This window comes from Nannospalax galili, unplaced genomic scaffold (genome assembly GCF_000622305.1).
Source record: "Nannospalax galili isolate Female #2095 unplaced genomic scaffold, S.galili_v1.0 scaffold227, whole genome shotgun sequence".
Classification (NCBI taxonomy): Eukaryota; Metazoa; Chordata; class Mammalia; order Rodentia; family Spalacidae; genus Nannospalax; species Nannospalax galili.
Window position 1 is genome coordinate 9371983 of NW_008360303.1, and position 13921 is coordinate 9385903.

General features: G+C 35.5%; 1 protein-coding gene across 2 annotated transcripts in view; it reads left to right on the forward strand.

Moving 5' to 3' along the window:
* The window catches only part of Edem3 (ER degradation enhancing alpha-mannosidase like protein 3), an 84961-nt gene that overhangs the window by 48725 nt on the left and 22315 nt on the right, over nt 1–13921 (forward strand). For both annotated transcript variants that reach the window (XM_017795897.2, XM_008824283.3), the window contains exons 8-12: nt 2974–3079; nt 8942–9039; nt 11083–11208; nt 11400–11483; nt 13781–13864. In XM_017795897.2, coding sequence (XP_017651386.1) covers nt 2974–3079; nt 8942–9039; nt 11083–11208; nt 11400–11483; nt 13781–13864 — 498 coding nt within the window. The remainder of the gene's footprint in view (nt 1–2973; nt 3080–8941; nt 9040–11082; nt 11209–11399; nt 11484–13780; nt 13865–13921) is intronic.

The following is a 13921-nucleotide window of genomic DNA, read 5'->3' on the forward strand; positions in this document are numbered from 1 at the left end:
AGGTGGCGCATGAGAATCCCAGATAGTAACCCAGCATAGAACTGGGAAAATGGACAGCAGACCCCAATCTTATCTAAGGGAATACTGACAACTGATTGCTGCTAGATGAGGAACAGCTGATCTTCCTAAAACAAAGACCTCTAGATAGGCTGACTAGATTCAGCAGACAAGCACTGGAGAAGGGCTGGGGGTGTTGACAACATAGAGGACAGTAACAGGGAAGACAGAGTATGTGGGCTCCAGTATGTGGGAGGAGGGAGGCTATGGGAGGGTGCCATTAGGGAAGTGGGTATATAGATGAATAAGACTCAGGTACTAAGGATTCGAGCGTAACCGACTGTGACTAGTAGTCATCAGATACATAGAGATTAAAAACACATGTGCAAACATCTAAGCGTTAGTAGCATTAAAAGTGTAGGAAACAGCATATTTTAAAATGAAATTGTGATCTTCTTTGAAGGGTTAAAACTCATTCAATTTTATATCTTGCAGGGTTTTTACTGAGTTCAATATTGTATAACGGTATTAATTCAACTGTGAACCTAAAAATTACAGCCACTTTTGAAAGAGATGTATCATTGCTCTGGAGTGTGTTACTCAATACGTTAAAGCTGTAATAAATGCTTCTTCCAATCATGTAGTTATTAAATTTTTAAAAAAATTTAAAAATATAATTCTTCAAAGCATAAAAATTTGCTCCTTAATATTTAGTAGATGTGAAAAATATTACCATTGAAATCTACGTGATGACTTTATATCCATGGGCAGATTCCAAGGAGCTCAGAAAGTAACCAACTATGACTAGTAATAGATATATAGAAATTAGAAACGCATATGCAAAGACCTTAGTGTTAATTGCATTAAAAATGAAGTTTTGTGTATGAAACTGTGTATTTTAATAATGAAATAGAGATCTTTTTAAAAGGTTAAGACCTCATTTAATTTTATGTCTTATAGGGTTTATATTGAGTACAATATTGTATAACTGTATTAATTCAACTGTAAACCTAAACATTTACAGCCAGTCTTGAAACAGATGCATCTTAGCTCTGGAAATTGTTATTGAATATATCAATACTGTTGTAATCAAATGCTTCTTCTAAGTATGTGGTTATTAGGTTCAACAGCGAACCTAAAAGTTTTATAGCCACTTTTGAATGAGATGTATCTTTGCTCTGGAAACTGTTATTGAGTATGTTAAAGCTGTAATGAAATGCTTCTTCTAAAACATAAAAAATAAATATAAAAAACTAGGAAAATATGAAAATAAGACCTCAAAGAGCAAACTAGAACTATCCATAAACCCATTTTCAAGTATAATCACTGTTGCTTTTTTATTGTATGCCTTTTGTATTTTATATGCATAAATTAGAGCTGTAAAGATGTGTAGAGACTAATGTACATAGACATCTGAGTCTTAGTTGTCCTATGATTCAGTTTTCAACTTCGGTTAAATCTAATTTCAGCTGGGTGTGGTGGCGCACACTTTTAATCCCAGCACTCACTTGGGAGTCAGTGGCAGGTGAATCTCTGTGAGGTCAAGGCCAGCCTGGTCTACATATTGAGTTCCAGGCCAACTGGAGCTACAGGGAGACCCTGTTTTAAAAAAAAAAAAAAATCTTTAATTTCACTGGGACTGATTTTGATTGTTTTTCCTCTTTTTTTTAAAATTATGCATACACCAGCATCTAAGTGTTATTAGCAAAAACAATGAGTATTTCTGTAAGAAACAGTATATTTTAAAATGAAATGGAGATCTTTTTTAAGGTTAAAAACTCATTCAATTTTATGTCTCACAGGGCTTATACTGAGTTCAATATTGTATAACTATTAATTCAACTGTGAACCTAAAAATTTTATAGCCACTTTTGAAAGAGATGTATCTTTGCTCTGGAAATTGTTATTGAGTATGTTAAAGCTGTAATGAAATGCTTCTTCTAAAAAATAAAATATATATATATTTTAAAAAATAGGAATAGGGACATATCTGTACCAAGCCTTCCAGATCTGAAATTCTACCATATAAATCTGTTCTGTTGAAAAATAATTGGCATGAAACAGTTGAATGAAGAATTAAAATGATTTTGCACTCTATCTCAAACCTACAAAAAGTAATAACTGGGCTTGTTTTTTTCTTGCAATGTTAAATAGGTCTTGCCCTGAAATTAATTTAGATTCTCACCAGTATGTGCATTTGCATTTCCATTTGTAACATTTGTTTCTTAGCGCCAAGAATTTAATAAGAAATCATTTGACTTTAATATCCAGTAGATAAAAATAAATGAAAGAAGAAGTCGTCATAAGGCTTTAAGTTTGGCATTACCAAATAAGTAATAGCCTAGTTAATTTTCTATGTTTTCAAGAACAAAATTATATATCACTTAAAAAGTGAGATCTGAAATGACTGTTTCAAAGATACCAATTTTGAAATTCACTTTGTTTTCTGAATAAGAATACCTAAGGGCATTTCCACTTTGCACTTAAATGATAGGAATTGTTTAACAGGTACATTTAATGATGTGTATTAATAGGACCATGATACAAGAGATGACCCCATGATCTCCAAGTGAGATCTCTTATTCTAAGTTGCATTTTCAGTCTTAACTAGACTGGCTGAAAAAGAGCCAAGACAAGTTTTTTCAGTTTTTGTTTTTTTTTTTTTTTTTGGCGGGGGGTTGTTCTTTTTGAAATGGTCTCCCTGGCCTGGAACTCACTGTGTAGACCAGGCTGGTCTCAGAATCACTCACAGAGATCCGCCTGCCTCTGCCTCCCAAGTGCTGGGAGTAAAGGCGTGCGCCACCACACCCAGCTCCAAGACAAGATTTTAAGGAAATTTATATTATAAGCAGCTGTCTTGGGAATTTTGCCTAATTATTAAAAGATCCTATAGACTTTTGATTTGTGCATGTGTGTATGTTTATCTTTTTGAAGAAGACAAAGTTCTTTAAGTATGCTTTTGTATTTTAATTATAGGAATATGCAAGAAAAGCTCTTGATTTTCTCTGGGAAAAAAGACAACGAAGTAGTAATTTAGTGGGCGTGACTATCAATATTCATACTGGAGACTGGGTACGCAAAGGTATGTAAGTTTGGCTTGCTTTGCAAAATGAAACCTTCATATCCTCAGAATGGTTGGTCAATACAGCAACTTCATTTGCTTTTTAAAAAAAATTTTATTTATTTTTATTCTATGTATATGAGTGTATTGCCTGCATGTGTGTAAGTGCACCCATGTGTCTGAGGAGGACAGTAGAAGACATTGGATCCCCTGGAACTGGAGTTATGGACTGTTCTGATACGCCATGTGGGTGCTGGGAATCAAACCTGGGTCCTCTGCAAGAGCAGCCAGTGCGCTTAACCTTTGAGCCATCTCTCCAGCCCTTTTCATTTGTTAAGATAATCCTTGGCATAGTATTCTGTTTCATACCTTAGTTGGAATGGCATTAACATGTACAAGTATGGACAAAACACCAGAATTAATTTGAGGACTAGGTCTTAGGAATAGTTCATTTCACATCAAGGTATAGTTTAGTGGGTATGTTTAATAATGTTATCACAGTCTGTGATTGTGCATGCATGCATGCTTGCATGGATGCGTGCATGTGTGTTGTTTTCTACCCCCAGAAATAGATTGGAGCACAGACCCTGGAGTCTAATTTAAGCTATGTGGTCTTGGCCATTTATTTACCTTCTGTGTGCCTCTCTGACCATCTCTGTAAGATAAGGAGATTTGTAATGCTTCATAGCATTCCATGAGGATTAAGTGAGTTCATGTGAAGACTGAGGATAGTACCTGGCGTGTGTTGCACTTATGAAATGCTCGTCAATATGCTATAAATCCCTTTGATTAATAATTTTACTTCTAGAAATTTAGCCCAAGGAAATAATACAAACTACAGAAAATTTGTTTCCTGTATCTTTGTATCTCAAGTCGAATGTAATATTATGAGTTTTAGATCTAATCACCATATTCCCTCCATCTCAGCTTTTGCTTCCATAGTAAATAGCTTTGCACATGATGTTGAGTCAGTGGGCATACTCATGTTTAATTTTGATGGTCATTAAAAGTCACCCTCCTATGATATATTCCAATGACAGTCCACCTTTCAAACTAGTACTCATGATATTCTTTTAAGTTTTACCATAATTTATTGAATAATAAAATTTTGCTGTTTTTTTCTTTTAAAAAAAAGAAAATTTGTTTCCAAAGACATTCATCACATATTTATAATTCTGGAATATAGACTTAAGTGACCATCAGTAACATAAAAGCTCATAAAATTATTTAATAACAATGTTGAAGTATTGTTACTGAATTTAATTGGAATCAGAGAAATATAATGTTAAATGAGAAAATAGGATATGTATTATATAAAGAATATTTTCTGTTTATAAAACATCTCTATATAAGAAAAGATTGGAGAATGGAAATATGCTAGAATACTCCCAAAGAGATTATCTTTTTTATGTGTTTCTCTATTTTTCAAAAGGGTTATCTTGTTTGTAAGTAAAATTAATTGCCTGTGTTTAAAAAAGTAAACATATAATTATTAATTTGAAAATTAAAAGAAATAGAAATGTATTACTTATTTAATATTATACAACTTTTTTCTAATTTTGTTTAAATGGTTTGTGAGAGAAAACAACTTCAGGATTCTGAAATTTTTCTTTCCTTTTTTAAAAGAATTCTTAAGCCATCTTTAACCAACTCTGGGTTAAAAATAATTACAATTAATTTTGAATTAATTGTAATTCTTGACTTGATATGACAGTGTGGCCATTGGTTCATGCATGACCCATTTTATTTAGTCATTTTTAATAACTAGTGCCAACTAATGAATGATTGATTACAGCAGTAACTTGCTCACCGATATCCTGCTCTGTATGGTCCTTGTTCTCTTCCCCACCTTTGTGATTCCACGCCAAAAGTATATTTTTTGCTTTCTTTTAGAATAATACATTGTATGTGCCCTTTGAGATTTTTTTCACTTAGTAATGTACTCCTAAGACTCATGCATATTGCTGTGTGAAGTGACTCATTGCTTTTTGACTGCTGGGTTTAATAAACCAGCTTATAGGCACTTGAGTTGTTTTCACAGATTTTGTTAATGTGATCAATGGCATCAAGATTTTTTTTTTTTGTCTCTTTAAGGCAGGGTCTCCCTGTAGTCCCAGCTGGCCTGGAACTCACTATGTAGACCAGGCTGGCCTTGAACACACAGAGATCTACCTGCCTCTGCCTCCTGAGTGCTGGGATTAAAGGCGTGCGCCACCATGCCCAGCAGGAATATTTTATAGTAACTCCTTTTGTCCATATGTGAGAGTTTTTCTTGGCTGTATATCTAGGAGTGAAAATTTTAGGTCATGGTATAAGTTAATGTTGTTAGCATCACGAGATGAGTTCAAATACCAAATTATCTCACTGCTGTATACTTCGGCTATCAGAAGATAAGAAAACCTCTGTGTCAGATGCCTTCTCCCAACACTGTACTACTGGCCTTTTAGAAGTTTAGAAAACCAGCGAGTATGCAAGTGACATTGCATGTGGTTTGATTCGATTGCTTTGACCAATGATGTTGAACAATTCTTTCTATTTGTTGGCCACATCTTTAGGGTGGGGATTGGGGGGGGGGTTGATACTAGGGAATCAAACCCAGGACCTCACCCTTGCTAGGCAAGTGCTGTATCACTGAGTCACATCCCTGGCCCTGTTTGCTTACTTTTAAATTATATGCTTCTGTTGTTTTACCATTTGCTGTTGGGTTAAACTGTACTCTTAAAATTGTGTATTCTGGATACTGATTATTTGTCAGTTGTATGTATTCTGTGTACTTCTAATTTATGACTTGTACTTTCTCTTCTTAATTTTTAATATAGTCTAATTTATTGAGTTTTTGTGATTAATCCTTAAGAACATCTCCTTAATGCAATATTGATAGTTTCAAAGTTTTTTTTACCAGAATTGAAATTCTTTAAACTATCTGCAGTTTGTGTTTATGATGTAAGACTCATTTCTCCTATGTTGGCAGTACCAACAGTGTTTTCACTTTACAAATATTTGTAATTTAAAATTTTGATTTTTATAATATTTGTAGTTCAATGGTGTATATACTGTATATGGTGACATCTCCCCTCTGAAATTATTAAAATGTTCTTTTTTGACCTAGAACATGGTCAGTTTTTATAAGTGTTCCTTATGCGTTAAAGAAAAAAGTGTTTCCAATTTGTTACATGTAGAATTCTGTATGTCCGTTTTTCTCATTTAATGTGGTTTTTTATTAGTGCATATTAATTGCACAATGTACTGGATTTCACTGTGACTTTTTCAAACATGCATATGTAGTATTTTGATCATATTCATTCCGTCTGTTACTCTCACTCCTTCTCTTTTCCCCTTATAGAGCCATAATGCCCCCCTTTTGCTTTCAGCCCCCCATTCCACATAATAAGAGAAAACTTGTGACACTTGTTTTCTGAATCTGTCTTACTTTGCATCACATGATGATTCCAGTTCTTGAAAACGGTGCAATTTAGTTCTTTGTGGCTGAATAAAACTGTGTGTTTTATGTGTGTACTACATTTTCTTTATCGGTTCATCCATTTATGTGTACCAAGGCTGAGTCTATAGCTTGAGTGTTGTTAGTGCCATAGGGAAAAGAGCATGTAAATGTTTCTGTTCTGTGCTGTGATTCCTTTGGCTATGTACCCAGCAATAACTATATCATATGAGAGTTCTATTTTTAATTTTTTAATCCGTACTGATTTCTCTAGTGGCTGGTCTAATTTACATTCTTGTCCAATTATCAGTAATGTTGTATATATAGATCCCACTGATATTCTGTTTGCTTGGCTTATCAAGAATTAAAGAACAATGATTTTCTATAGTTCCATTTTTTGCTTTATATTCCACTGGACACAGTGGGTGCATTTGGTTTAGATTGCTGCCTCTCCTTAGCTGAGCCCTTTGCCATTGTGTAGTAATCCTCTTGGTTTTTCATGTATGTTTGAGTAGCCCCATTATCTTGCGTAGTGTTTGCCAGATCCACTTTTCCCATCCTTCTCCTTTTGATCTTGCAGGTACTTAAGCAATGAATATGTCCTCTGTAAACTATATACTTCTTTAAATGCATTTTTATCAGTTTTGTGTTTTAATTGATGAGTTGAGTTCATGCCTATCTACTGATTTTTTAAAAAATACTTTATTATTTTTATGTGTATGAGTGTATTGCCTGCATGTATGTGAGTGCACCTGTGTCATGCAGTGCTGCAGAGGTCAGAAGAGGGCTTTGGATTCCCCTGGAACTGTACTTAAGGACGGGTCATAGCCACCATGTGGGTGCTGGGAATCAAACCCCAGTCCTCTGTAAAAGCAGTCTGTGCTCAACCACTGAGCCATCTCTCCAGCCCCTCTACTGATATTTTTAATGTATTGAGCTTATACTATTTTCATGTGACTTCAGTATGTTGCAACTTTTCTGTGTTTGTTTTTCATCCATTATTTTTTTATTGATAATCTACGTCTGTCTACCTACTAAAAACAAACTGGGTTTGCTTTCCCATCCTTTTGTCTCTCTCTGCTCCAACCTTTTTCTGATATATTGATATTATCGGAATTTAGTTCTGATGATTGGTATGTGTTCTCTTTTCTTTCTCCCTCTCCTCTGTTCTCTCTCCTTCACTATTTAAATGTAACAAATTTTACTAAGGTATTTTGTTGCTTGTACTTCACATCTCACTTGTAATGTATATGGTTTTGTCTCTAAGTATATCCGTGGGTTCTGTTTCCACATATTCATGCATTTCCATGTGCAGATGGAAAATGGAAAAAGATTCACCTAGGCTAGTAGTGATGCAGGCCTTTAACCCTAGCACTTGGGAGGCAGAGGCAGGTGGATCTCTGTGAGTTCAAGACCAGCCTAGTCTACATAGTGAGTTCTAGGCCAGCTGGGGCTACAGGGAGACCCTGTCTCAAAAAGAAAAGAAAAATATTCACCTGTACTAAACATACATGGACTTCTTTCTTCTTTTCTCTTTTAATGATTCCCTAAACAATAAGCATAGTAAGCATTTACATAGCGTATGCATTGTACTTGGTAGTAAAATGAATTTGGAAATGACGCAAAGTACGTGAGACTGTCCGTGCATGGGTCATAACATGAAAGGATTACACCATTTTGTAGAAGGCACTTAGATATCCTTGGATTTTGATAGCCTCAGAGAGTCGTGAAACCTGTGTTGTGCAGGCACCAGGGGTAATTGTATTTCATCCCACACTGTTTTCAGTACTCATGGCTGCTGAAGCTGTATCTGCCTAACGATAGTTTATTGTGTTTTATATTGGAGTGATAGTTTGGCTGTGTGTAATTCTTAGTTTTTATTTTCCATCAAGTTCTTAAAAATACAACTCTATTTTCTCACATCCTGTTTTAAAATATGATACTGTTCTTATTTCTGTGCCCTAATATGTGATCTTTCTAGAAGATTGTAAATATCAATGACAAAGAAAATTTATAAAACTGTTGGTATAATTTTTGGTGTAAATTTTCATCTCTTTCAGTATTATTTGGGGGGCTTTCAATTTGAAATGTTTGTTTTAATTGCTAAAAATTGGTTTCTATTTTTTTTTTCATCTCTGTATAATTCATGTTGCCAAAATCCCTATTATCCTTCATAAATCTTAGCAGTCTAAGTAAGACATTCGTAAATGCTTTGCAAAACAACTTTTTCAAACAAAGTATTAGCAGGAAGGGAACTATTATTCATGAAGCAGATGGGGTTCATATTTCTAGGACTGGGCAGTTTTTACTTCAGTGATATTCCTGCTGAGACTTGATTTTCCATTCTGATACACTAGTGTCCTCACGTGTAGTCTATGAGAGCTTTTAATGACTTGTTTAATAAAGGACCATATTTATATGTTTTGTTTTGTTTTTTTTTATAGATAGTGGAGTTGGAGCAGGGATTGATTCATATTATGAGTATCTGCTGAAAGCCTATGTCTTGCTTGGAGATGACAGTTTTCTGGAAAGATTTAATACAGTAAGTTGATCTATTTTTCTACTAATTTTATTTAAGTCCAAGTTTGTTTTATCGTAAGTTTTCTCACACTGGCAATATATGATGAAGTATGCAGATTTGAATTGTACTTAATCTTCTTTTGTACCAAAACAAATGTAATTCGTAGAATGAGTTATATTTGACTTTCTCCTTTGGACTCTAATTCTATTTGAAATGTTGGAAGTTTGGCCTAGTCTTTGAGCATACAGGTAGATAGGGTTTTTAAGACATGGAGAAACTAGTGAGTCTTCATTTCAAAAGCAGGTCTGCAAGTCTAAAGACAGGATCAGAACCACAAGCAAAAGCTTTGGAGGAGGGTAGTTGGACTCCAGGTAGATTGCCTTTGTAATTGACACAAGCTGAGATTAATACAGCAAACTCATTAGCTCTATCAGTGTATTCACATAAATACAGTTTACATCCTTTCCACCCATCAGTTCACTCATGTATATGACATGTTTTGACGCGTAGTTAAAACTCAGAAAGATAGCTTAGTTTAAAACCCTGTTTGGGTAATGCATTGGTCTTGTGTCTTTGGGAAGCGACTACTTCTGGTTGCCTTTATTTCTCATCTACAAAGTGGGAATACTAGTGCTTTTTGCCAGGTAAATCACCAAAACAGCAACAAAGCAACCTAGTAAAAGTCCCAGTAAGCTCCCTATTGAATACTTTAAAAACACTATCTATATACATATTATTTGCTGCTGGTAAGTTTTATTTTTTTTGGAGATGAATTAGGACAGATAATTATTTTTGTTGGCTCACAATTTGTCCTGTTTTCAAAGTTAAAAAGTATGTAGGAGAAGGCAGCAAAAAGAAGAAGAAAGGGAGTTAAGACCATAAAAAGCAGAGCTGACAGACTAGTAAGAGTGGTAACAGTGATTCTATGCATCCATTTCGGTAGTAGGGCATACCAGAATATTGCTGAGAAGGGACCAGATTTCTTAGATACAGGAGAAAAGTAACTTTGTAAGCTAGAAGCTGGTGGTTATATTCCAAGGAGACCCTGAGAGCATAACTGGGCCACAGAGCATCCTAACCGTGAGCTAATCACACAGGAGATAGAGCTGCTCAGATCTGTTTCTCTCAGATGATCTGCCTCTCGTGTGTGTGTGTGTGTGTGTGTGTGTGTGTGTGTGTGTGTGTATATGTATATGTATGTGTGTATGTATGTGTGTATGTATGTTCATATGCATGCAAGTGCATGTACACTTTCTTTTTATTTCTTTGATTTTTTTTGAGACAGGGTCTCTTTACCAAACCTGGAGCTTGCCGGTTTTACTAGACTGGCTGGCTGGCAAGCCCCAGGGCTCTTCCTTTCTCTACCTTCTGAGTATTGGATTATAAGAGCATGCTGCTGCATCTGGCTTTTTTACATGGGAGCTGGGGATCTGAAGTCAGGTCCTCATGCTTGTGTGGCAAGCACTTTACCAACTGATCCATCTCCCTTGCCCCAGAAGGTCTCATATTAAATATAGCCTTTTTTTTTTTACATGATACATATTCTTACTGTGTAGCCCAGGGGCTCCTTGAACCTTGATCCTCTTCCCTCAGCATCCTCAGTGCTGGCATTGTGAGCACATGCTGCTGTACCTAGCCTCAGATTCTTTTTGAATCAGTTCAACATTTTAGTAATTCTCATATTTACATGAATTATGGTTTTCTTCTTTCTCCCCCGCCCCACCACCTGCCCCCGCCGTGTGTGTGTGTGTGTGTGTGTGTGTGTGTGTGTGTGTGTATGCGCGCGCGAGCATGCTGGGTTTGAATCCAGGTCATTGGGCATGCTAGGCAAATGTTCTACAACTGAACAATATCCCTATTCTGTGTCTGACTTAGAAAATGTAAGGCAGTGCGTGTCTGTGTATGTACATTTTTTAAAGGAACATCTTTCCACCTAAATATTTACACAGTCAATTGACAAATTGTGAAATTATTTTTAAATGTGTATACACTCGGGCTTAATTTCTTCACTGTGCTATTTGATGTGGATTTTCATCTACTTTGATGAACTCGTTGATCTTTCAGCACTATGATGCCATAATGAGGTACATTAGCCAGCCCCCTCTCCTGCTTGATGTGCATATCCACAAACCAATGCTGAATGCTCGGACTTGGATGGATGCTTTGCTCGCCTTCTTTCCAGGTTTGCAGGTATAAAGAAACACATTTTCTAATATTAACATAAAATAATTTTAATTACGTGCATTTGTGATCTCTAAAATTGAATGATAAAATGTAGTTAACAGTTCAAGGTTGCATCAATATATACATTTCTGTTTATAGAATGATTGTAGATGAAATTAAGTCATATTTTATTAAGTCATTTTGTTGTTGACTTCTAGGTTTTAAAGGGTGATATTAGGCCTGCTATTGAAACTCATGAAATGTTGTATCAGGTGATTAAAAAACACAATTTTCTACCAGAGGTAAGCAAATAATCTTTGAAATTCTCATTTACATATATATTATAATAACTTTAAGACAAATTTACTCTTTTAAAAAGAAATCTAACTTAGCATAATGCTGATATTTATATTTTGTGTTTATAAACAAAGGTTTATAAACACATAAAAAGAGTTCCCAACCTAACGTTTCTCAACCCTTTTTAACACGTTATTGCAACATTGCCTCTCTGTTTATTTTAAAATGTGTGCATTGCTGAGGATCGAAGCGAAGGTCTTGTGCATGTTAGGCAAGTGTTCTACTACTGAGATATATCACCAGCCTAAGACTGTCTCATTCTAACTTAAAGTTTTTTTTCTAACTTTCAGTGTTTTAAAAAATATTTTATTTATTATTTTTATTTTATGTTATGAGTGTATTGCGTGCATGTCTATAAGTGCACCCGTGTCATTCAGTGCCTGTGGAGGTCAGAAAAGAGTGTCGGATCCCCTGGAACTGGAGTTATGAATGGTGGTTAGCTGCCATGTGGGTGCCGGAAACCAAACCTGTGTCCTCTGCAAAAGCAGCTAGTGCTCTTAACCACTGAGCCATCTCTCCAGCCCCCTAACTTTAAATTTTTAAACTGTACTATTCTGTGGATGTGCATGTACACATTTGGGGTTGGGGGGGTGGCACCTGCATGCCATGGCATATATGTGGAGGTCAGAGAGCAACTTTTGTGGACTCAGCTTTCTTCTTCTACTTTTACATGGGTCCTGAGGATCAAGCTTGGGTTGTCAGGCTTGTAACAGAAAGTACCTTTATATACTGAGCCATCTTGCTGTTCCTCATTCTAACATATGCCGACCAGCTAGGGAGACTTTGTTGTCTGTTATAGTCTGAAACTTTGATGAAAGCTATATGCATTGGATATAATTTTGGTGGTCACGCACTTATCCTAAAAATTTGAAGAATGTCTTCATGCTAACTGAAAAGTCTCTTCTTTTTTAAAAATATTATTTTAGAAATAAATACCTTTGCTATATTGATTTGAAAAGATGTTAATAGCATACTTTTAGCTTTTCAGAAATATACCATTACAAATTTCATATATATTTATAGCCTTGTTCTGTTTCTGATTAGTGAGTTCCCTCTGTAATGTAGCTAAGCTTTCCATTAACTTAGAATTAGTTCTGAAAAGTATAGTTTTATTAGCCTTCAGGTGAGTAAGACTTTGTATTACAGAAAGTTTGTATTCATAAGGAATAAAATGAAGTTTCAACTATCGATCGATTGATTGGTCCTACCAATTAAGAGGAAAAAGGAAAAAAACAAAAAACCACAATTATATAGTTTGTCAACCTGACTTTTGACAAAGAGGTCAAAAAGCACATTGGAGAAAAGATGGAGTCTTCCATAAATGGTGCTAGACAAACTGAATAGCTGCATGTAGAAAAATGAAAGTAGATTCCCTCTCTTCCTACACAAAACCCAATTCCAGATGCATCAGGGACCTCAACATAAGACCTGCTACCTTGAATCTGATAGAGGAGAAACTGGAGAACACACTTGAACTTATAGGCACAGGGAAAGACTTTCTGAACAGGACCCCATAATGTAGGCATTAAGACCAACAATTGACTAATGAGACCTCATGAAACTAAGAAGCTTCTGTACAGCAAAAGACACTCCCGTTCAAATAAAAAGACAGCCCACAGAATGGGAAAATATCTTTACCAGCTATAGAGCTTTGTTAAATTTTATTACTGAGCTTTTCTGATTTTCCTGCTGGTCCAATTGGCTATTTAAAAAAAAAAATAATGTAGGGCTGGGGAGATGACTTAGTTGGTAAAGTGCTTGTCATACAAGGATGAGTTCAATCCCCAGAACCCGTGTAAAAAGCTGAGCATGCTTGTGCACACTTGTAATCCCAGTGCTAGCAAGGTAGAGACCAGTAGATCCCTGGGACTTACTGGTTAGTCACCCTAGCCTAATTGGCAAGCCCCATGTCCGTGAGAGACCCTGTGTCAAAAAACAAGGTATAGCACTTGAAGAACAACACCCAGGATTGACCACTTGCACACACGTGAACATGTTCACATGTGTGCACACATGTACACACATAAGAGTAATATAATCCAGTAAGATGGAAAAACAGTAGCCTTTCCATGAATGAATTATGATTTTAGCAGTGGCATTCAGTGCTTTATGGGTGAAAATACATCATGATTTGTATTTTAATTTTTCCTATTCATGATTTTATGCATTATTACTTACATGTTCTAGAACTACTTGTTTATTTTTAATTACATTTTTATACCTATTTATATGCTTTGTTCAGGCATTTACTACAGATTTCAGGGTGCACTGGGCTCAACATCCTTTAAGGCCAGAGTTTGCAGAAAGTACCTACTTCTTATATAAAGTAAGTTAATTTACCACTTTTTGCCTTTTTAGCCTCCATTTGCTGTTGGGTCTCTTG